Source organism: Haliotis rubra, unplaced genomic scaffold (genome assembly GCF_003918875.1).
Source record: "Haliotis rubra isolate DU_JTF1 unplaced genomic scaffold, ASM391887v1 Scf976, whole genome shotgun sequence".
Taxonomy (NCBI): Eukaryota; Metazoa; Mollusca; class Gastropoda; order Lepetellida; family Haliotidae; genus Haliotis; species Haliotis rubra.
Genome location: NW_025767719.1, coordinates 16,244 through 41,055, shown reverse-complemented (window position 1 = coordinate 41,055; position 24,812 = coordinate 16,244). Strand labels below are relative to the sequence as shown.

Below are 24,812 nucleotides of genomic sequence, written 5' to 3'. Positions count from 1 at the left end.
AGTGATCAACAGCATGAGCATCGATCTGGGAACTGATGATATCTGTCAACCAAGTCAGCCAGTCTGACCACCCAATCCCGTTAGACGCCTCTTACGACAAGCATGGGCTACTGAAGATCAATATTCTAACCTGGACCTTCACGGGTTATAACAAGTATGTGATGCTGAAGACCAATCATAACATGGATCATCACGGGTCAGAAATAAGATACATGTCCCCCAAGGACTCGGATTACAGCAGAAACTGTTAAGAACTGTTACCAACCTTGGCCATGGTTGACATTACGGAGCCAACGAAGTCAAAGTTGATGTCGAAGATTTCCGATACCAGCTCACTGATTCTTCCTTGTGCTGCAAATGAAGAAGTTCACAATCAGTAACAACCCACTCCCACAAACTGCTATTGCTAAAATACGACTAACAGACAGCTTATAAATCAATACAGTAAAATCAGATCTATTATCCTCAAACACTACCCTTCCACACAAAGACCTTTCCAGCTACATTCTCTTCCCATAGAGGTTACTCAAGTCATATCTTCCCACGTAACCTCTGTTCTAATACGGCCATATTTCCCGGTTCTCGTAAAATACTGTAAACGTACTTATTTTCGCGTGGTGCAATTTTCGCGGAATTGACAGTTTAGACTACATCACGCGGTCAATTATTCGCGCAATCAGTAATTGCCGGAACTGCCAGCTGTCTCTTTGGCCGCCACTAATAGCAGTGAAAACAAACAGAGTGGCTTAACCTGTCAGGTGGCGTTTATTGCTTACTCACAGGAAATCCCTATCTGTGCGATATACTAGTACACAGTAATCCGTTTACTCACGTAAGAGATGAAAAACACATCATTCTTATGTTCCGAATTCTGACGATCTGGCCAATTAACTTCTACTGTATATGAAGCTCTTTGTGATTTCAAACAAGCCGGGTTGTTGTGAATGAGATGATTGAGTGTTAAGTGACTATTAAGCTTCATGATGTACTGGTAAATAAAATCTTAATGAATAAATAAAATACTGCTGTTATTTCTTTCCTAGTCGTTTCATGGTAATCTGTTTTGTATCAAACCATCTGTCATGTGACCAATTTCCATGGCGGCCACAACACACATTGCTGTTTTAAGCTAATTCGATTTGGCTCATTATTTAATTATGTTTTGGGAAATCCATTACAGCGACAGTTAAGTATGATTCTATATGCTACTATCAGTCGTCATTTTAAGATTCCCGTAAATTTCTGTCTTCAAACTTGATGTGTTATGGTAACAACTCAGGGGCGAGCGTGGCTAGACTGAATGAATGACAGGTTTATTCGCGGTTATTATATAAATTTTCGCGCTAAAATGTTTTGAAATTAAAACCTGCGCGAAATATAATACTTTTACAGTACCCTGGCAGCAAAAATCGCAACATGAATTATCTCCCTTCTTTCTATCCAATCAGAACACGTGTTACATCGACTTAGAGCCAATATGGCGGCCATCATGGAGTTAGTTGCTCAATATACGAAGGATAGATTCGGTATCTCATGTTTAACTGAAAATCAGAAACTAGCAATAGAAAGTGGGGCCACAAATATCCCTCATCTGCCGATGACTTATGACGATGTGACACACAAGACATTTAATGCATAGCTTGTCCGTTGTCAACGAGGGCAATGGAGACGCCATTGACCCGCCATTACATGACCGAGTTATGTCTAGATGAAACGTTTGCGCATCGCGTAGGGGAAGAGGTTCTATTTTTCCCGAAGCATACGGAAATTACCGAGGCTTATCGAATGATCACTTTTGAAACAACGTCGCTGATTGCACAACTAAATCCGATTGCAACCAATCACGAATCCTGAACACTCGCACCATGAAAGGGCCGTATAGAACAACAGAGGTTACGTGGGAAGATATGACTTAAGTAACCTCTGTGGAAAGAGAATGTTCCAGCTAGTGCCTGGAGTCTCTGTATGATTGAGTAACACATTCAAACCAAACCTTCTGATTTTGAAAATGAAGGTAAATGGGCAGTTCCGAAAGCCAAAAAGAAAAGCCAAGGTATTACATAGTTCAGGATAATTCATATAACTTGCTGCTGTTTCTGTGCAACATGGCATCAGAGTTTGTGGGGCACACTGACAGGTTTATATTTGTGTTCTGTGGTGCTTTTCTGATTCTTTTTTGGAATCAAGATGGTTTAGAAAAGAATCGGATTTGTTTTAGAAACCTGACATCTGATCAGCTCAGGAACTCATGCACCCTCTTTATTGGTCCCTAGTGTGGACTTTGTATAGAGGATTCCTCAGATCTTTATAAAGCCAGGTCTTCAGACGTAAAGGTTTGATTTAAATAAGATTGCTTCTGAATATATAATTTATGTGACACTAACTGACTTGTGCTGGTGTATATCTGACATGCTCACTGGTATTGCCCTTGTCCACCAGGTTGTATATCTGACATACTCACTGGTATCGCCCTTGTCCACCAGGTTGTATATCTGACATACTCACTGGTATCGCCCTTGTCCACCAGGTTGTATATCTGACATACTCACTGGTATCGCCCTTGTCCACCAGGTTGTATATCTGACATACTCACTGGTATCGCCCTTGTCCACCAGGTTGTATATCTGACATACTCACTGGTATCGCCCTTGTCCACCAGGTTGTATATCTGTCGTGGCTTGCCCTGCTGACACAAGGTCCACACAGCAGCACACAGGTCGTCCACATGGATTGTGTTCATCTTCAGGTCTTTTGTCCACAGCATCTGATGGTAAACAGGGACATCAAAATAAAGACACACTTTGAAAGGAAAACTACTTTTTAGAGTAAAATTGATATTTTATACTTATCCTGACTCATGCTCTTTTGCTTGTCTTCTTCTTCTTGCGAACATAGTGGAACACTTGTATCTCCCTAATTGAAGCTCCCTTCAATTTAAAATCACTAATTAGTATTCACCACGAAGTTACCTCCTTTCCACAAGCGGGGACGAGGGCCACCTCTACCCATGTGCCTCACTCTCTCCTCATATACTGAGCCCAACATTTGAATTTACAGGGAAATCCAAAGTGTTATTTGGGGAGGATGGGAGGGCTGACCTCATGAGTCAGGATAAGTATAAAATATCAATTTTACTCTAAAAATTACATATTTTTTCCTTATCCTGACTCATGCTCTTTTGTTTGTAGCATCCTCACGGAGACGGAGGTGGGAATATCTAATACTTTAGATTTTTAATAATTAGTGATTTGAACTGTGATGATTGTAATAACCCTATGGGAACTTCATAAAGGCACTGAACTGATGAATTCCTGCTGCTAACTTATCAGCTGCCATATAAAGGTTATTACCATGTACTTATTATGATAAAGTATATATAACATTAATACAATGCTTAAGACTAATAGACTTAAGCTTGTTAATATGCTAGTATAAACTCCTTAGAGTTTGTTAGCTAAAATACTTTAAGATATAACATAGTACTAAGCTTAAGATATGATTAAACTTAAGCTAATTATATAATAGCAAACTCTTTAGAGTTTGTTAGTTAATATACTTATATGATATAGATATAATGCTGAGCTTAAGATATGAATAAGCTTTAGCTACATATATAATAGCAAAAACTCTGTAGAGTTTGTTAGTTAATATATTTTTATAATATGAGTATAGTACTGTGCTTAAGCTATAATTAACTTAAGCTACATATATAATAGCCAAACTCTGTAGAGTTTGTTAGCTAATATATTTTTTATAATATTAGTATAGTACTGAGCTTAAGATATAATTAACTTAAGCTACATATATATAGCAAAACTCTGTAGGGTTTTGTTAGCTAATATATTTTACAATATGAGTATAGTAGTGTGCTTAAGATATAATTAACTTAAGCTACATATATAATAGCAAAACTCATTAGAGTTTGTTAGCTAATATATTTTACAATATGAGTATAGTAGTGTGCTTAAGATATAATGAACTTAAGCTACATATATAATAGCAAAACTCCGTGAGTTTGTTAGCTAATATATTTTACAATATGAGTATAGTATTGTGCTTAAGATATTATTAACTTAAGCTACATATATAATAGCCAAAAACTCTGTAGAGTTTATTAGCTAATATGTTTATAGAGTGTAACCATAGTACTAAGCTTAAGATAAGATTAGACTTAAGCTAAATGTATATAGCAAAATAAACTCCTTAGAGTTTATTAACTAATATACTTTTATGTTAAAAACATAGTACTGAGCTTAAGTTATGATGAAACTTAAGCTATATATATATAAATAACAAAACTCCGTCGGGTTTGTTAGCTAATACCTTTATAATGTAAACATACTGCTTAAGATATGATGAAAGCTTAAGCTAATTGTATAATAAGCGAAAACAACCCTTTAGAGTTTGTTAGCTATGATATAAACCTAGTATTGAGCTTATGAAGGAAAACTTAAGCTACATATATAATAGCAAGAACTCCATTAGAGTTTGTTAGCTAATACATGTTATAATGTAACCATAAAGCTTAAAATATGATAAAACTTAAGCGAAATATATAATAGCAAAACCCTCTTTTAGAGTTTTGATAGCTAATATACCTATATGATATAAACATAGTACTATGCTTAAGATATGAATAAGCTTAAGTTACATATATAATAGCTAAAACTCTGTAGAGTTTGTTAGCTAATACATGTTATAATATAACCATATTGCTTAGAAATATGATGATACTTAAGCCAAATAGCAAAAAAAAAACTCTTTAGAGTTTGTTAGCTAATCTACTTATATGATATAAACATAGTACTAAGCTTAAGATATGAATAAGCTTAAGCTACCTATATAATAGCAAAACTCCTTAGGAGTTTGTTAGCCAATATATTTTAATAATATGAGTATAGTACTATGCTTAAGGTATAATTAGCTTAAGTTACCTATATAATAGTAAAACTCAGTAGAGTTTGTTAGCTTAATTAACTTAAGCTATGTATAAAATAATAAAAACTCTGTAGAGTTTGTTAGCTAATGCATTTATCATGTAACCATAGTATTACTCTTAAGATATGAATAACTTAAGGTAAATATATATAATAACAAACTCTGTAGAGTTGTTAACTTATATATTGTATGATGTAATAATCATAGTACTGTGATGATAAAAGGAACTTAAGTAAATTATATATAGCATGAAGCTATTTAGTATTGTTATAAGATAAGTAAAAATCTGTTAGATTGACTTATCTTCTCAGAGAACTATCAGCTGTTGTCTGAGGACCATGGGATCGAATTGGTGTATACCTGAGGCGTCCTCGGTGGTGATATCTCTCAGATAATGGTTTGCAACCACCATATCGGTTCAGAAATAAACCCTCCATTATTTCAATCATATTTGTGTACAACAATTGTAGAAGTTAAGCTATAATATCATGAGTATTAAGCTCATGGAGGGTCGGAATAGGTCCATCCGCATATGCCCGCGTAGTATGACAGTTCTGATCAAATGGAGATATAATACATGAGACTTCACTCTGTAAGTTGATGATAGAAAAATAATCTGTTTGCATTTTTCCTCCTGTTTGGTTTGGTGGAGATAAATTTACAGTGCTCTTGCTGGCCATCTTGATAGAATCATCGTATCATGGGGTCCAAGTATGTCATCAAAGCGTGTTCATAAACCTCACTTGTGAGGTGTTGGAGCACTATATTCATATCCCAGGTTAGGCGTGAAATTTCCGTTTTATTCTCCAAACAGAAGTTTAGTAGGTTTACTAACCATCTAGTTGTGTTAGTCGCTTGATGAAATTCAGCTGTAGTCTGAAGCGCTGTGGATTTAAGATCCACTTGTATCTTTCGTCCTAGGTAATTAAGCTCGCGAAGTCCTTGATGATGTAGGTGCACAACCAGGTGTGTCTGTCCTCGTTGAACTTTATGTAAAATCGCCTGACTGCGATCCCTCGTCTTAACTTGACAGGGAGGTCTCTAACTTGAAGAAAGGCAGTCTAATCATGAATGTTCAGGTTAACTGGACTGTAATGAGGCTTGCTCGTTCACTGATATATAGTTGTCACTTGTAGCGTAAGTCTTGAACTGTGAATAGAGATCGACCTCTGTGTAGAGTCGTTGTCCCTCAGCGGTCCAATCAGAACAAGGCATTTTGATTCTGTATAATACCCGCTGTGATGTCACGGTGTAGCGGGAAAAAACCCACCTTGAATAAATTCTTGTAAATTAAGTTGATATTAGCATAAGCGTCGGTCTTCACCGTAACTTCGAAGTTATCCGGAGTGACCACGTGTTTCGAGGGTTAATGGTAACCGCTGAAGCGAAAACCTCCGGTGAAAAATCTCAGGCTCTGTAATTTTATGCTGGGTAGGTTATTTTCCTGGTTGTCGTAGAAAGTAATTTCAGTTTTGAATATAATTCCGACTTCCTTATATATAAGGGTATAAACAACTTGCAAGTTGTGAGCTTGTAGACTGTATACATGAATGTATCGTCATAATTGTAGAATTAACGTTGAACTTGTACATATTTCTTCTCAGAAACTTTGTGATTAAAGAGTTATACTGGCTGTAACAAGGCTGCTGTTCAATTTCGATATTGAATTGTCTGCAGATATGCGTAATGGTCAGCATGTAGATAATCGTATCGATCGTCGTCGGGATTGTATATTAGCAATTTATCACGAATAGTTGATTTCTGTGAAGATCTATGAAATGTCGATTGACTAATAATACAGCGACGTTCTGTGTTGTAAATAGCTGAGGCAATTATCTTCGCGTGGAGGCTTATAGGCGGCATCTGGCATACAGTTGATAATCAACTTATCGCGGCGTCTTGAAACGGACTGGCGAGTAGCTATATATGGCCGAGTGGCTGGTATATGGAAACCTTGGAGGAGACTTCCTCGGTGAGCGCCCGGAGACTTAGCGAAGTTCACCAGTATCCTTTCTAGATCTTCTGGGTGAAGTAGACTTGGAGCCACTTAGCCTTAGCGACCATCGCGAAGGTGTCGAATCAAAAGCCGATTAGTATATATATATATATATAAAATATATATATGGCTTGCTTCGTGAACAGCCTCTGTGTTTAACAGGATGTGGGATCGGTTGAAGCGCTTGCCTAGAAATAGGGCGCATGGATCATCTTATCATATTCAGAAGTGAAGTATTCACGAAGTCTGGTGATAAGTGTCTAATTGATCGTTCTAGATCTATTTAGGCCAGCGAACATACGTCTCGTCATGGATTCAACAGAACCAATATCGATTGTAGTTCTTATACTTGATATCGATGATCAACTTGTCTATGGGTTGATCTTCTCGAGAACTTGTGAGGGGCGTTGATAGTTTAGCGAAGCTCTTGTATGAATCCCTCGATGTCCTTCTAGATGATGATGATCTGGATTCAGGTGTCGCCGGCGCATTGCCTTGAAGCTTCCTCTCGTCGGTCGGAGAACGGCGATATGACCTTCAGCGAAGGCTTCCGTGATGTCTGATGGTCGAGTCCACATCTAGGGATGAAACCGCAAAAGGTGATGATCTATCCTGCCTTAGCGAAGTCGTCCTTGAAGGCTGTACATCTAGGTTCTTTCGCCGAAGGCTGTCCATCTAGAGTCCTTTCCGCCAGAAGGCCTTAGCGAAGGCTGTACATCTAGGTCCTTCGTCAAGGTGGTCCATTGACTTCCTTAGCGAAGGTGACATCGTCCTGGCTGCTTTCGTTGGCGGGGGTGCCTCTGGGGTGCTGTCGTTGGAGCCTTCAGCGAAACTTCGGACCCTGCTACCGCCAGATATTGGTCCTCCATGATGTTCATAATTTGTCGCATCATGTCTTCTGGGATGGTCTCGCGGCGGAGGTCGACCGGTGCTTTATCTGCGGTGTTAATGGAGGGGTCCACCGGAAAATCGTCCGACATCAGTGTAGAGGCATCAGGCTGCATGGTGATCTCTGCTGATGTCGTTGTAGCTATCACCCGGTCGTTTCTTGTGGCGATGCGTGGGGATGATGATCAGCTGATCATCATTAGGAGTCCAGGTCATCGGCTGGAACAATCTCGGTTGAGAAAGTCCTAGTAGACTTCGTTGATTTTCCCCTCAGAGGTCGGCGCTGCCCTGGGTGTCGCGGCGTCTGCGTTGAGTGTTAGTAATGATGGGACCCTCAGGGCGATCATGCGATATCTGCGTTGGTACATCAGGCTGCATGCTGATCTGTGCGACATCGGTCAATCTTGATGTACATCGGTATGATGACCGGCTGATCATCATACAGGCCCAAAACTTCGATGGGAGCGGTCACCGGTTGTTGAGATGTAGTAGAAAAAACAAAAACCTCTAGTCTTCTGCTGCGGCGATGGGATGTCTGGGGAAGCAGGATGCTTCTTGGAGATGGCGGACTACGTCCCACACCTCTCCACCACTCTAGCGGAACACCACACGGGGGAGAATTGGCCAACAGCCGTGAACTGGTGAGGGGTTCCGGTGTATCAGTCATACTAGAGTCTGCATACGCGACCTATCTGCTATGCGTGCCAAGCGCCAAAGTAAATATTAATAAAAGGTAGAATTGGATAAATTAGTACCGCCCAACTGCAATGTGAATATAATAAACATGGCTCGTACATCATATTAAAGGCGGATCAGCAGCAGCATAAAAAGCGTAATCTGCAATAGTACAGAAATTTTCATCAAGCGTAATCCACTGGAAAACAAACACGTCCGCGTGACTAAACTGTAGAAAAACGACTAAATATCAATATATAATCGTTGAAGGATACTAGCTAAACCTCTATAGATGTCTATCACGAGGTAACTAACTAAATATAATTCAAAGGGATATAGTGTGTCGGAGACACAGAGCTCTCACGTCCAGCTCACTGGGCGAAGAAGGAGAGTGAGGCACATGGGTAGAGGTGGCGCCCTCGTTCCCTTGCTTGTGGAAAGGAGGTAACTTCGTGGTGAATACTAATTAGTGATTTTAAATTGAAGGGAGCTTCAATTAGGGAGATACAAGTGTTCCACTATGTTACTGCAAGAAGAAGAAGACAAGCAAAAGAGCATGAGTCAGGATAAGGAAAAATACTACTACTTTACAGATGCAGAATTGTTGCATTCTTCATCCTAAGGTGCTACAGAGAATCATCACTCACTAACATTTCCTTTTATCAAAGCTCCATCTTTCAGAAAAGATCATTACATAACCCAATCACTGATCACACTGATCACAGGACATTTACTAATGACAAGTTAACGTCAGCTGAAGATACAAGTTAACATCAGCTGAAGATACAAGTTAACATCAGCTGAAGATACAGATTAACTACTGTGTCACAAACTACCAGTCCAGACTCGATTATTTACAGACCGCCGCCATATAGCTGGAATATTGCTGAGTGCAGCATAAAACTAAACTCACTCACTCACTCACAAACTACCAATAATATTCCAGAAACTCAAAGAGAAAAAAAATGAGTGACAGTGAGTGAGTATGGTTTTACACCGCTTTTAGCAACATTCCAGCAATATCATGACAGGGGGACACCAGATATCGGCTTCACACATTGTACCCATGTGGGGAATCAATCCAGGTCTTCGGCGTGATCGACTGACTGAGTTTGGTTTCTACCGCTTTTAGCAATATTCCAGCAACATCACAGCGGGGGACACCAGAAATGGCCTTCACACATTGTGCCCATGTGGGGATTCGAACCAGGGTCTTCAGTGACGAGCTTAACGCTTGAACCACTAGGCTACCCACTCAGGGACACCACAGAAATGGGCTTCCCATTATACTCATGTGGGGAATCGAACCGGGTCTTCGGTGTGATGAACGATAATGCTTTAAATCCACTAGACTACCTTGTTCTTGACAAGCAAATTCGATGAACGAATGCTTTAACCACTAGACTACCTTGTTCTTGACAAGCAAATTCGATGAACGATTGCTTTAACCACTAGGCTACCCCTCCTTGTTCTTGACAAGCAAATTTGGAAATAACCTTGAAGTGTATTCCAAATTTTATCATATTTGAGTGAACGTCTGATGAAATAGGAAACGTTTTATTCAAATTGGGAACTGGTAGTGTCAGTAGCAGCAGCCTTTGGATCACGCACTGGCCTCAGAGTTTACTGCGAGTCAGCTACTTGATCAGTTACCTCCCTTAAGTTCAACAGCGTCGAGCCTCACCTTCATCTTCTCCTTCGTGTACTTGTATATTGCACCAATGATCAGACGAGGAGCTGCAGAGACATAGAGATTACTACACAAGTGTCTGACAGATACCAGATTCGTGTTGTCATATATACTCTAAGGTTTGTTGCTTAAAATACCTGTCGCTACACATTCAGGAAAACAACGGGCAGGTATAAAGTTGTTCGGCACCAGTAACGGGTCTGCATTGAAGTATGTGTAACCTATCGGTGAATTTCATTCAGGAAAGAAGTCCGTCATAATCAGACCTTAGGTCATCACCATGGAGTAGTTAATCATGGAACAGGAAATCGATCTCACATCGATTTCACAGATTTGATTTTACCCTTGAATATGTTTCATGCCAGAGTGGAGAGCAATAAGATGAGGAAATGTTCTTACTCAAACCATTCTTGTCTCCTAGCCCGTAGACGATGGCAGGCCTGATGATTATGTAGTTGAGGTCAGGGATGTTCTCGAGGTCACGCTCGACCTCCAGCTTGTGTCTGGCCATGTGGGTCCAAGGGTCACACTTGCAGTCCTCCGTGTTGGCTTTCTGGAACATGAGGACATGTTTGTCTGAGGACACAAGAATAGGGCGTGTGTAAGGCTTTAGGACATTTGTATTTGACAGAGGACAAGAGGACAAACTTGTCTGACATTAGAATATACATGTGTGAGAAGACATTTGGTTTTATTTTATTTTTATGTGGTTGTAAATCCAATACTGATTCTTGCCAAGTTGACTAAAGTTCCAAACCAAGTGGGACCATCTAAACAAGATTCTTGAACATCTGTCAGATGAGATGTCCCTGGCTCCCTGAATCCAACAAAACCAGACATCAGAGGACTGGTCCTTGACATAAACTCAAAGATATCAATATCTGGGGTATTATTATCATTATTTATTATTATTACAGGATATTTATACAGTGCAAAGATCCTAGCAACTAGTACATGCTCAAGGCATTGGTAGTTTCCCTCGATCGTTGGATGTCAATCCTCAACGGCACATCGATATTATCAATCTCAACTCCCGGGAGCATATGACTCTTGCAGCCACTAGGCGCACCGAGTTATTGCGGCTTTCCCATCCTTACAATGTACCCAATCACAGCTGGGTGGACTGGGACACGTAGTCACAGTACTTTGTCCAAGTTTACTACACGTTGCTGTACCCGCAAATAGGTATTTACACATATTCATGTTGCTACCATGTGGTCATATACCAACGGATTCGTGGTTTTTTTTAAGTGCACAGGGTTGTGTACTGTACACTCGGGGTTGTGACAACACTGAAAGAGTCTGCACACAAAGTTGACTCCAAGGTTTTTACACCCGGTCACAGGTGGGCTCGATCCCGACACCTCAACCTCGCTGGATCACTAGCCCGGTGCCTTAGCCAGCTCGCCCAGCTCGCCCAGCTTGCCCCACGTGAAAGTATGAAATATCTGTTAAACTAGGTTCGGTCATATACCAACGTATTTGTGGTAACCAATAACAGACTAGTCCTTGATGTAGGATCCAAACAGGACCCTTGAATACATGTGAGTCTAGTGGTTTTTGATGTTGGACAAGTAAATTTAACCGAGAAGCTTAAATAGCCAAGACCATACCTGTGAGCCTAACGGTCCATGACATGAGACTTGTGTCCACCTGAACAAGACCATACCTGTGAGCCTAGCGGTCCATAACATGAGACTTGTGTCCACCTGAACAAGACCATACCTGTGAGCCTAGCGGTCCATAACATGAGACTTGTGTCCACCTGAACAAGACCATACCTGTGAGCCTAGCTAGCATAACATGAGACTTGTGTCCACCTGAACATGAGCCTAGCGGTCCATAACATGAGTCCACCTGAACAAGACCATACCTGTGAGCCTAGCGGTCCATAACATGAGACTTGTGTCCACCTGAACAAGACCATACCTGTGAGCCTAGCGTTCATAACATGAGACTTGTGTCCATCTGAACATGAGACTCCATGAGACTTGTCCACCTGAACAAAACCATACCTGTGAGCCTAGCGGTCCATAACATGAGACTTGTGTCCACCTGAACAAGAATACCATACCCATAACATGAGACTTGTGAGAACAAAACCATACCTGCCTAGTCCATAACATGAGACTTGTGTCCACCTGAACAAGATCATACCTGTGAGCCTAGCGGTCCATAACATGAGTCCATTTAATGAAACTATTCCTTGAGTACCTGGCAGAGCTAAAGTATGATGCAACCTGGTTCTGAACGGAATCCCCTTAAAGTGAGGTAGTGAGTACTGTTTTACACTGCTTTTAGCAATATTCCAGCAATATCATGGCGGGGGGACACCAGAAATGGGCTTCACACATTGTACCCATGTGGGGAATCGAACCCAGCGTGACGAGCGAACACTTTAACCACTAGGCTACCCCACCGCCCCTTCCCCTTAAAGTCTTGGAGGAAGGAGATATCAATGACATTCTTCATGCAGTGAGAGCAAGCAAATACATTTAGATATAAACTACTGTATTTTCAGTGCAGAGCTTCTGAACATAGATTTGATGTGTGAAATTTCATATGAAACAGAACGCATGGAGCACATTCAAAGTCAAGATATGTTGAACATGGAGATTTGTTTCATCTTTTATTAGCGAGCTAGCGTTTCAGGGCTTGTTCTGGCCCCATCATCAGGTAGAACTAAAGAACAGTACCTGACGAGGGGCCGGAACAAGCCCTGAAACGCTAAACCAAACAATAAAAAAGAAGATGAAACCCAGGAAAGTCTCCATGTTCATCAAATAGCATCTACTAAAATGCCAATCAAACATCAAGACGCGGTTGTTACTAAAGTTTACAATAGGGGTGTCACGATTCGGTTCGGTTTATCGAAAACCAAATCGATAGATCTACTGATTCGATCTCGATTTCAAATGCATCCTTTTCGATTCAAATCTTAAAGTACTTACTTTCTAATACTGAGAGTTTATTTCACCTGAAATTGTAAGAAATTATGTTGAAAATTCGCTGGTACAACTGTGGCCAGTGAGAAGGTATTCTCCACTGCTGGAGACATTGTAAGTGCCCAGGGGCGGTCTTCAAGTGAAAATTCCTTGCACAGAACATGATCATTCCAAATGACTTACAGTGACATTACAGTCACAATGAACACTTGACATTTGATTTCGCGGACTGAAACTTAATTTCATGATCACTTGTTCAGTGAGTATTTGTTGACAACTTGTCTTGACAGTGTTCTAATTGTGCATTGTGCCAATTTTCCAAAGTTGCCAAATTATACTGATATTAAAACAAATTTGACTTTGTCCTCAGCTTTGGTGAATCGAATCGAAATTAATCGAATCGAATCTAATTGAATCGATAATTAGAGTTGGGAATTGGTTGAAATTCACAATTGATGATTGTTTCATTACCAACGAACAATCATCGACAAAAATTGGTTAGCGCCATTTTTCAGATTTTCCTATCCAGGTTGTTATTGCAGATATGTATAACATGATGCAACTTGCTACTTTAAAGTGATGACTAATATATCATGAACATAAACTTCCCCGGAGTCTTCAAGAAATATTCAATAATGGATTTTCAGTTAGTGAAGTGAGTTTTCTAAGAAATAAACACGTTTTCAGGCCCTGACAATTTCAATGATATGTTCCATTGTCAAGTATTTCAAAGACTAAAACAGTAGTTCCAAAATCGTTTATGTTCGATTATGAGAAAATGTGATCAATTGCTTGGTCGTTTGGTCACTGCGATCAATCTTCGATTATTTCAATTAATCGGAACAACACTATTGTGCATTGTGCCAATTTTCCAAAGTTTGCCAAATTATACTGATATTACACCAAATTTGACTTTGTCCTCAGCTTTGGTGAATCAAATCGAAATTAATCGAATCGAACGAATTGAATCCATAATCGTATTGAATCGAAGTGAGAGTGAATCGTGACACCCCTAGTTTACAATACACACTTTATAAAGGGTCCGTCAACACTTTCTGTAAATAATGTAGCGACCACAAAAAGCTGCATTTTGCAAAATAAACAAGTAAGATGTGAAATGTGAAATACCCCAATGAGTGGATTGTTTAAAGGGGTTCTTCTGAATAAATATATTCTTCACAGTAATGCAGTCCTTAGTATGATCATGGTCTAATGGAGACTCCATACTGAGCAGTCCAAACTGTCAAAGCAGGAGTTGAAAACTATTTTGGTTACACAACTGCATGTAAAGACAGCCAGAGTAACAGAGATTGTGGACATACGCAACGATATCGAGCTGATGAAACCAAACAACATCATCAGTGTGGAGCATGCAGTTTGAGTGAGTGAGTGAGTGAGTCAGGTTCATCCACAACAGCTGCCAATCTTACCAAGTTACAGTTAGTGTGGAGCATGCAGTTTGACAGGGTTTTACACAGACTTTTAAAAATGGGAGTCAGGGTGACTCACAATATTATTTTGGGGGGAGGGAGGAGGAGGAGGGAGACTCATTTTCAATATTCGGGAGTCATGAAAATTTAATATTTCTTTGTGTTAATCATTCTCAGTATGTAACTGTGTATGTCACACCACCTTATGAAACTACCATTGTTCAATTCAAACAGTCAGGATTACTGTCTCCTCTGAGTTCTCTGGAACAATCTGACAGCTCTGTAAAAGTCGAACTATCCTCGAACACTATCATTTTTTGCTTATCAAATCGATTTTATTGAACTGAATTGTGAGGGCCTCCCATAAAACTTGCGTCAAGCTTGACTCGTATGATAATATTTTGAGAGTCGTTTACAAAATTGTTGCGTAAAATACGCAGGAATCACGCGTCGTGTAAAACCCTAAGTTTGAGTGAGTGAGTGAGCAAGTGAGGTTCATCCACAACAGCTGCCAATCTTCCCAAGTTACAGTTAGTACATTCTCCTTATCTCCTATATAGGACACCATAATTATCTGGTGCGGACATTGGGCAGCACCCAAAATCAGCACTAAATTTAGGTGATAATGTCTGCTGTTGTTCTGTGCTGGACCTAAGTTAAATTTTGATAGCTTCAAATTGTCCTTAGAACCCATTCCATTCCCACAGACTTCCCACTTAATCAAGTCATATCTTCCCACGTAACCTCTGTTCTAATACGGCCCTTTCATGGTGACTGTGTTCAGGATTTGTGATTGGTTGCAAACAGATTTAGTTGTGCAATCAGCGACATTCAGAGCTCCAGATAAGATTTAGCTCATGTGGGTACTGTACCCACTGTATTTTTTCGGAGTGGGTATTATGAATGTTGAGTGGGTATTTCATTTTCCGTTTCCCACTGCTCTCAAATATGTGCGTATTTCACTCATATTACTCATCGAAGTATTATATGTCATTGAGTAAGTTTACTAAGCAGGTATGTTCTGCCTTATGTCATACCTAATCAAAACCAACTTAAATATAATGGAAATGATTTCATAAAAAAATCACTCATCCTGTACTGACAGTACAACACTTGTCCTATACTAACAGTACATCTTGATAGCAAACAATGTCTTTTTCATTACGCAGGCGATTTTTATAAATATATTCCGCACGCATTTGTTTTAAACTTTTTGAGTATCTAACATTTTAAATGCATAATTGGTACGCAACAATTATGTTTCAATGTGTAATTGGAAATTTTCTATGCGTATTTTACCCGGATACGCAGCTTATCTGGGCCTCTGGACGTTGTTTCAAAAGTGATCATTCGCAAAGTCTCGGTAACTTCCGTATGCTTCGGGATAACTAGAACCTCTTCCCCTTCCTCTTCACGTTTCTTCTAGACAGAACTCAGTTATGTAAAGGCAAATCAATGGCATTGCCCTCGCGTTGACAACGGACAAGCCAGCCATTGATTGTCTTGTGTGTCACATCAGCAAAAACATCTTTTCGATTGATTCCTGCACTCTGTATTGCTTGTTTCTGATTTTTAGTTAAACATGAAATACCAAATCCATCCTTCGCATGTTGATCAACTAACTCCAAGGTGGCTGCCATATTGGATCTAAGTCGATGTAACACGTGTTCTGATTGGATAGAAAAAAGGGAGATAATTTGTGTTGCGATTTTTTGCCGCTTAGGAACTTTATGAGAACCGGGAAATATGGCCGTATTACAACAGAGGTACATGGGAAGATATGACTTGAGTAACCTCTGTGGGAAGAGAATCTTAAGCACCATGGTTAATAATTTGCATCACCAAGATTTGATTTCAAGTATAATTTCCAACAATATCAGTAGAGGTGAGGTGAGGTGAAATTGGGTTCTACATCATACTTAAGAATATTTCACATATGATGACTGAAGGATAGTATGGGTGCTAGCCCAGACTTAAGCTGGTTTTATAGTTAGCTCACTGAGATACCATGCCAAGAGTGAGTGATGAATACCCCCTCCAGACACATTATACTGACTCGATTCCAGTCCTTGTTGTACCCATTAATGCCGAAACCAGACATGAGACCAACAAGTACCACATAACGCCATTTGTGGGGATGACGCCATCGATCGAACCCGGTTCCGTCTTGTGGCGGACGCTTTAACCACTATACCACGGAGGCGTTATATCAGTAGAGTGTCTGTTTTGGACAAATGCAAGACTATAAACAGATTTCACATAGATACTGAAGGACAGTATGGGGCTAAAGAATCTTGGTGTCTATCATTTCAGACTGTGTGATCTCTCCCTGGTAGACTGGTAAATTATTCATAATAATCAAGGGAAGAAAATATAGTTTTTAATTTTATTTCCAAATTCATGACAAATGAGAAAAATCTGGCAGATTTGACATAATTATTATGATAGGCAGAGTTTTGTTTGTGAAGTCCAACATTACAAGTGAGTGAGTGAGTTAGTGAATATGGTTTTACGTCGCTTTTAGCAATATTCCAGCAATATCACGGCGGGGGACACCAGAAATGGGCTTCACTCATTGTGCCCATGTGGCCAACATTACAACAAGTTGACAAGGTTGGTAAAAGTACAACAGAGTTCGAAAAAACTGCCACAATCATCAGGAAACGTTATTATAGATAATGCTGGAATAGTTCATGAAAAAATTCTGTCTTGAATTATTCAGTAAAATTTTCTTCAAAAATTCAACATATAACAGGAAGAGAATTGGGGATAGAATACAACCTTGTCTTACACAAGTAGTAAGTTAAGATTCTGTCTTGAATTATTCAGTAAAATTTTCTTTAGAAATTCAACATATAACAGGAAGAGAATTGGGGATAGAATACAACCTTGTCTTACACAAGTAGTAAGTAAGTAAGTTCAGTAAATATATTTAGAAATTCAACATATATAAACATTCTGTCTTGAATAAAAATTTTCTTCTGTAAAGGTTGAAAACCTTGTCTTACACAGGTATAAATATATATATATAAACATCTGTAAAGGTGGGAAATGGACATATATGTCTGTCATTTCCCATCTTTACAGAAGTTCTTACATGTTTTGTAAACGATTAGGAAAATTTCCCACAAATATCAGACTGTGACAAAGCATAACACAATTTCAATCTCTGGAGAGAATCAAACTTGACAAAGTTGACACATTACTTGTATAATTAATGGCAAGAAACAACAAAAGTAGTTGAAACTAAGAAACAAATACAAAAAATTTGGCAGCTTATGTAATGTTCAAACAGTATTTCAGTTTCATCACAGCTCATCAACTTACTGTGAAAAGAATGCCGACAGTGATAGACCGTGACAGGCTTACATGTGAAATCTGTGAAAGCATTCATAGAGCTGACAAACCATGGATCATAGCACAAGTAAAGCATGCAGAACGATGCTCTAGGTCCAGGTCTACACAACATCAGCATCTCAAGACAACACTGCTATCTAGGTCAAACACAACACACGTATAGAGTACTTACAATATCGTCTTCAGGCTTGGAACAGCAAAACCAGAACAATTTCAATATTTGAGTGAGAGAGTTTAGTTTTATGCCACACTCAGCAATATTCCAGCTATATGGCCGTGGTCTGTAAATAATTGAGTCTGGACCAGACAACGCAGTGATCAACAACATAAGCATTGATCTCTGCAATCGGGATACAATGACATGTCAACCAAGTCGGTGAGCCTGACCACCTGATCCCGTTTGTCGCCTCTTAGTAGTCTTACGACAAGCATGGGTTACTGAAGATCAGTTCTAACCCGGATCATCACAGGTTGAACAACCACTTCAGACAGTGTCATTATCATGATTATCATGATTATTATGAATAATGTGAATAAGAAGAAAGGTATGACACTTTATGGATGGCAACTTCTTTATCATGATGCGATGTTTCGGTATAGACGCTTATACCTTGCTGGACAAGGGTATAAGAATCTATACTGTAACGACTGACTGACTGAGTTTGGTTTTACGCCGCTTTTAGCAATATTCCAGCAACATCACGGCCGGGGACACCAGAAATGGGTTTCACGCATTGTGCCCATGTGGGGATTCGAACCTGGGTCTTCAGCGTGAGGAGCCAACACTTTAACCATTAGGCTACCCCACCGCCCCTATAATGTAACGACGTATTATAATATGATAAAGAAGTTGTAATGCGTAAAGTATTTTACCTTACTTATTATACATCAAGCTCTAAAATGCCAATCAAACAGAACTTTTGGGAATAGACAATGACAACTGAAAATAATCGTCATTGAAGGTTCATAAGCTCTTGGAACTTGTGATCATATTTTACATACGGGTTTCTTGCGCAAATTTCTGAACACATTTGCTCAATGAATATTTGTGTACTTTCACCATAATGTATTTCTGCCTACCACTTCAGTTACACACTATGATGTTAAAGGTATTATGACGTCACAAACATGATGTCAAAGACAGTATGATGTCACAAACATGACGGCAAAGGTATTATGTCACAAACATGACGTCAAAGACAGTATGATGTCACAAACATGATGTCAAAGACATTGTCACAAACATGACGTCAAAGGTATTATGATGTCACAAACATGACGTCAAAGACAGTATGATGTCACAAACATGATGTCAAAGGTATAATGACATCACAAACATGACATCAAAGGTATCATGTCACAAACATGACGCCAAAGACAGTATGACATCAAAGTCATCATGTCACACATGATCAAAGGTAAATGTCCCAACATGACATCAAAGACATGACATCAAAGGTATCATGACATCACAAACATATCATCAAAGGTATTATGTCACGCATCAAAGGTATCATGTCAAAATGATGTCCCAACATGACATCAAAGACAGTATGTCACAAACATGACATCAAAGGTATCATGACATCACAAACATCAGTCCCAACATGACATAAAGACAGTATGATGTCACAAACATGACATCAAAGGTATTATGATGTCAAAAACAGGATGTTGGCTCTCAACTATGTGTCTCTCTGTTGTAAAGTAACTGTTATGTCACATGCACTTAAACAACATAAAAACTGATATTATGCATTGCCTGTGACTATTCTGAAGGATTCATTACAAGTGCAGAGCCGGTAAGTGGAAATAAGATTTTGTGTGTGTAAGGAGTTCTGACAACCACAGAAACTGGACTGTTTTTATATTTTTACAATATAGTTAGAAACAAAGGCCTTAAATACATGTTTGTGAATTTGATATTTATATACAAAATGAATTTTTAAGGAATATGAACAAAAGTATTCATGTTAAAAAAGCATATCAGTCGATCACTAAGGTATAATGTGTTGAATATACGAGCAGGTTATGCCCGTACTGACAGTATTTTGCTGTTTCTGCAATGTCAGAATGTAACCCCAAGTTCTGGGAAAATATTTCTTGTTATTCCTTCAAATATCCCTCCACAAAACAATCTGCTTCTTCATCCAGGTCTTGAAATTGTGGCAGAAATGTGTCCTATGTTTCTCATAAATGTTTGAGACATGAAAAGTCAAGGGAGGCAACTCACCTTGTCTGAAGAGTACATCTGACCACTAGAAAATTCCATGTAGACCTTGACCTTGTGTCTGGCGGCAGTGACGGCACAGTTATGACTCAGACGGACAATGCCTTCCTTGTAGACCTACAACAGTGAGTGAGTGAGTGAGTGAAGGCTGAGATAAGAATGATACATTGAGCAATCACACAGCATTCTAACATGACTGGATTAAAGCATTTTTGATGCTTACATAAACAGCTAAAATTTAATAGGGTAATTGTGACAAATTTGGCCTATTTTACACAAATACATAGCGAATCTGGGTTCAGGTACTTACTGGTTCCGTCTGGCCATATTTGGTTTCTGCCGCCAAGTTGATGACATAATCAAACTCCTCTCCATCATCAGCGAATGCGTTGTCGACCGAAGCTGCAACGAGACAGATTGAGTGAGTATGGTTTCAAGCCGCTTTTAGCTATATGCCAGTAATATCACGGTAGAGGACACCAGAAATGGGCTTGATACATGGTGCCTGTGTTGGGAATCGAACCCGTGTTTTCAGCATGACGAGCCGATTCTTTAACGATTCGAACCCAGACACAGCAATGTGGAAGCATGTACACAAACACGAGTACACGTCAGAGTGAGTGAGTGAGTTTAGTTTTACGCCACCTTCAGCAATATTTCAGCAATTTCATGGCAGAGGACACCAGAAATAAGCTTCATATATCGAACCCATGTGGGGACCCAGGTCTTCAGCCTCACAAGCGAACGCTTTATCCACTAGGCTACCCCACCACCCCTACACCTGTCAGTACTAATATCAGTTACATACAGGTATGGCAACAGGAAAATCTATTTTCAGCGGAAAACTTAATATTGTGTCATCGAAAGGGGGTTTCTCAATGGATTTAGACGATTCACAATTGAACAATTTGAAATAAAATCCGCGGATCAGCGGAAAATTGCCATCCCTGTACATAGCACTTGCCCAGTGAAATATCATCTGTACATATGAAATGAATTGTATCAGTACAACATAATCTTGACAGATTGAACCCACGTGAGGAATCAAACCCAGGTCTTTGGTGTGACAAGCAAACGCTTTATCCACTAGGCTACCCCACCGCCCCTACATCTGTCAGTAATAATATCAGTTACACAGCACTTGACCAGTGAAATGTCATCTGTACAAATGAAATGAATTGTATCAGTACAACATAAGCCTGACACATTGAACCCAAGTGAGGAACCAAACCCAAATCTTTGGCGTGACAAGCGAATGCTTTATCCACTAGGCTACCCAATCACCACTACACCTGTCAGTAATAATATCAGTTACATAGCTCTTGCCCCGTAAAATGTCATCTGTACAAATGAAATGAATTGTATCAGAACAACATGGATGCCTCACTCTGACACAGTATACTGACTGTGAACAGACAGTCCTTGTTTTACTATCTTAATGCCGAGCACCAGGCAGGCAAACAACAAGTACCAACTTTTATTGTATTTTGGTAAAGAACACTTCTCCTGGCAGTTGTTTAAGCTACTAAAAATCCAAGGATATGAATTCAATTGACAAAGATAAAGTTACCTTGATTGATGAGGTTAGAGTGTCGAAATTCAACCTTTGGGCTGTTGAAAGATTCCTGAAACATTTAGGTGAGAACTTTCTGAAACTATGTTTAAAGGTGAGGTGACATGGGGTTAACGTTGTACTTAAGAATATTTCGCTCATATGACAAGGTGGATGCTTGTATAACTGAAGCTGGTTTTATAGCGCCAGTTCACTGAGATGCCATGCTGCAGTTAAGCATGAATACCCTACTCAGACACATCGTACTGACTCCGAGCCGACCTGTCCTTGTTGTACCCATTAATGCCAAGCGCCAGGCAGGGACAAACAAGTACCATATGTTAACGTCTTTTGATACGTTGAGGCCGAGGATCAAACCTGCGACCTTCCGCACTCCGGGCTGCACTACACCACAGAGGCTGTCTGAAGGCTGGCTGTCTGAGTGAGTGAGTGAGATAGTGAGTGAGTGAGTGAGTGAGTGAGAGAGTGAAGATGCTCTTGAATCATTGGTGCGGCGATTTTGGATTTCAAACCTGTTGACAGAAGATCCTGGGAAGGGGAATAACTCTGCAATATTCTCGTAAAAGTGATGCATTACCTCTGGTTCCATAAAGGGTCATGTGTTTTCAGTCCAATGACTAAGAGTGGGTGCTATCTGGGAATCACAGTCACCATTACCATGGTTACTTACAGTATGTTGGGGGTTCAGCCAGGCCATCTGAGGGGGAACTTTGTCAGCAACACGCACCTGAAACACAAGATAGATCGTGCGACACGCTTAGCAATATTCCACATATACAACAATGGCAGGGTTCGACACTAAGGCACGTCCGAATGACATTGTCTAGTAAATTGCTGGTCCGGTCTAGTTAAAATCGTGTCTGGATAGCCCAACAGGTCGCGTAGATATTTATTTTTGTTTTTAAAAATCTTGCACAGCATCATCTAGTATAATGAGTATTATAGAGACTGTTATTAAGCTTTTTTAAGCGTAAAACGACTATAAAGCTTCTCTTTAATGATAAATGTTCTTCAGAAAAATTTTCAGATCCGCTAGTCCACTAGTAGTAAAAAATGTTAGCGTTGAACACTGAGTGGTCAGTAAACAGTCGAGTGTGGATCAGACAATCCAGTGATTAACATAATGAGAACTGATCCTCAAAGCAGATGTTCTCAAACCATTTACATGACGTTATGGCAATTATGGGTTGTTTCATTCTCTTCCCACAGAGGTTACTTGTCATATCTTCCTATGAACCTCTGTTCTAATACGGCCATATTTCCCGGTTCTCGTAAAATCCCCTAGCGGCAAAAAATCGCAACACGAATTACCTCCCTTCATTCTATCCAATCAGAACACGTGTTACATCGATGCAAGTAAAAATGGTGCCACAAATATCCCTCTTCTCTGCCGGGGACTTGTGTTGATGTGACACACAAGACATTTAATGGCAAGCTTGTCCGTTGTCAACGAGGGCGATGGTGACGCCATTGATCCGCCATTACATGACTGAGTTCTGTCTAGAAGAAACGTTTGCGTATCGAGCAGGGGAAGAGGTTCCAATTTTCTCAGAGCATACGGAAATTAACGAGTCCTTGCGAATGATCACTTTTGAAACAACGTCGCTGATTGCACAACTAAATCTGATTGCAACCAATCACGAATCCTGAACACTCGCACCATGAAAGGGCCGTATTAGAACAGAGGTTCGTAGGAAGATATGACAAGTAACCTCTGTGGGAAGAGAATGGGGTTGTTTATGAGCTGTATAATTGTCCAAAGCTGTTAACAAAAATGATATTCTTCAACAGAGCATAAATGTTTGGTGGAGTGTTCAGTTTTCCTTGGCAAGCATCTATCCCTTTAATTTAGCATGTATCAGCTTACCTCAGCAATAACCTTCCACCTTACCTTAGCAGGCATCTAGCAGCTTACCTTAGTAACCATATCAGCTTACCTAAGCAACCACATAACCACATTACCATAGCAACCATTTTATAAGCATGCCATAGAAACCACATCAAATTACCTTAACAAAAATATTATTAGTTCATCCAAGCAGCCATGTTAATAACTTACCTTAGCAACCAATTCATTCTTTATCAAATAGTGTACTAGGTTTCTCCCAATAAAGCCAGTACCTGAAACAGAAAATACAGACAGGTTGCCAAGAGGGTTAGCTCATCACACAAAAGAAGTGTTTGCTCATCACGGCGAAGACCCGGGTTCGAATCCCCACAAGGGTACAATGTGTGAAGCCCATTTCTGGTGTCCCCTGCTGTGATATTGCTGGAATATTGCTAAAAGTGGCATAAAACCATACTCACTCACTCACTCACTCCATTGACACACATCCCTTCTCTTCTACTACTGATAATGGGTTTTATCATTAACTTATGCAGGAATAAGCAAATATACTCTTAAAAAAAAGTAGGGGAACCAGTGTTCTCGCTGGCAATTTTTACAGCTGGACACTGTGACCGACTGGCACATCAAATACCTGTCATTAGGGGTTGGGTATTGCAGAGAATTTTCACATTGTGATATATATTGCAATGCGAAAGCATATGTTGCGATATATATTGCAATATATTGCATGAAGTATTCTTAAACAAAAAACGACTTATAATCGAGTTAATGCTTGATTTATAAAGCTAAAACACAGCAAAATCACTACGCTTGATTAAGCTTTAATAACAACTTTCAATCATGACAAAATAAAAATTTAAATAATATTTGGCACAAATGAAACAAGGAAATCCCCGAAGATTTCCGAGTGTTACGAAGTTTTCCGAATGCAAGTCAAAATACCGGTTTTCGATCAGCGTATCGCAATACGTATCGTTTTCATGTCTAAACCGGTTATATTGCCCAGCCCTACCTGTCTTCTGTAAATTTTACCGGTCAAGTTATCATGCTTTTGATTGTGCGTGAGACCTCACACCCTATAAATAAGCATTCAGAAATTTAGAGGTTATCACAATGCGTCAATGCAGCTAATTTTAGCCTGGGGTTTTCCCAAACTGCTATTTTTTTATTTGACAAAACCTTGATGTCATTGTGAAAACATAATCTTTTTTCCAGGACAAAATATAAGTGACAGAGGTAAT

The 24,812-nt window shown here is 39.6% G+C and overlaps 1 protein-coding gene and 1 long non-coding RNA gene across 2 annotated transcripts in view; both read right to left on the bottom strand.

Annotated features, from left to right (window-relative positions):
- The window catches only part of LOC124265378, a 29,956-nt gene extending 6,092 nt beyond the window's left edge, over positions 1–23,864 (bottom strand). Inside the window, exons 1-10 of the mRNA XM_046700152.1 lie at positions 23,782–23,864; positions 22,393–22,449; positions 21,720–21,774; positions 20,460–20,551; positions 20,153–20,266; positions 18,092–18,106; positions 10,587–10,740; positions 10,182–10,234; positions 2,638–2,764; positions 266–351 (exon numbers count right to left, since the gene is read on the bottom strand). Coding sequence (XP_046556108.1) covers positions 266–351; positions 2,638–2,764; positions 10,182–10,234; positions 10,587–10,740; positions 18,092–18,106; positions 20,153–20,266; positions 20,460–20,551; positions 21,720–21,774; positions 22,393–22,419 — 723 coding nt within the window. The 5' untranslated portion in view covers positions 22,420–22,449; positions 23,782–23,864. The remainder of the gene's footprint in view (positions 1–265; positions 352–2,637; positions 2,765–10,181; positions 10,235–10,586; positions 10,741–18,091; positions 18,107–20,152; positions 20,267–20,459; positions 20,552–21,719; positions 21,775–22,392; positions 22,450–23,781) is intronic.
- Positions 11,164–11,415, bottom strand: LOC124265379. Its single transcript, XR_006895443.1, has 2 exons — positions 11,383–11,415; positions 11,164–11,234 (listed from the first exon to the last, which is right to left on the bottom strand). It is a non-coding gene; the product is annotated as an uncharacterized LOC124265379 (long non-coding RNA).
- Positions 23,865–24,812: the final 948 nt, after the last annotated feature.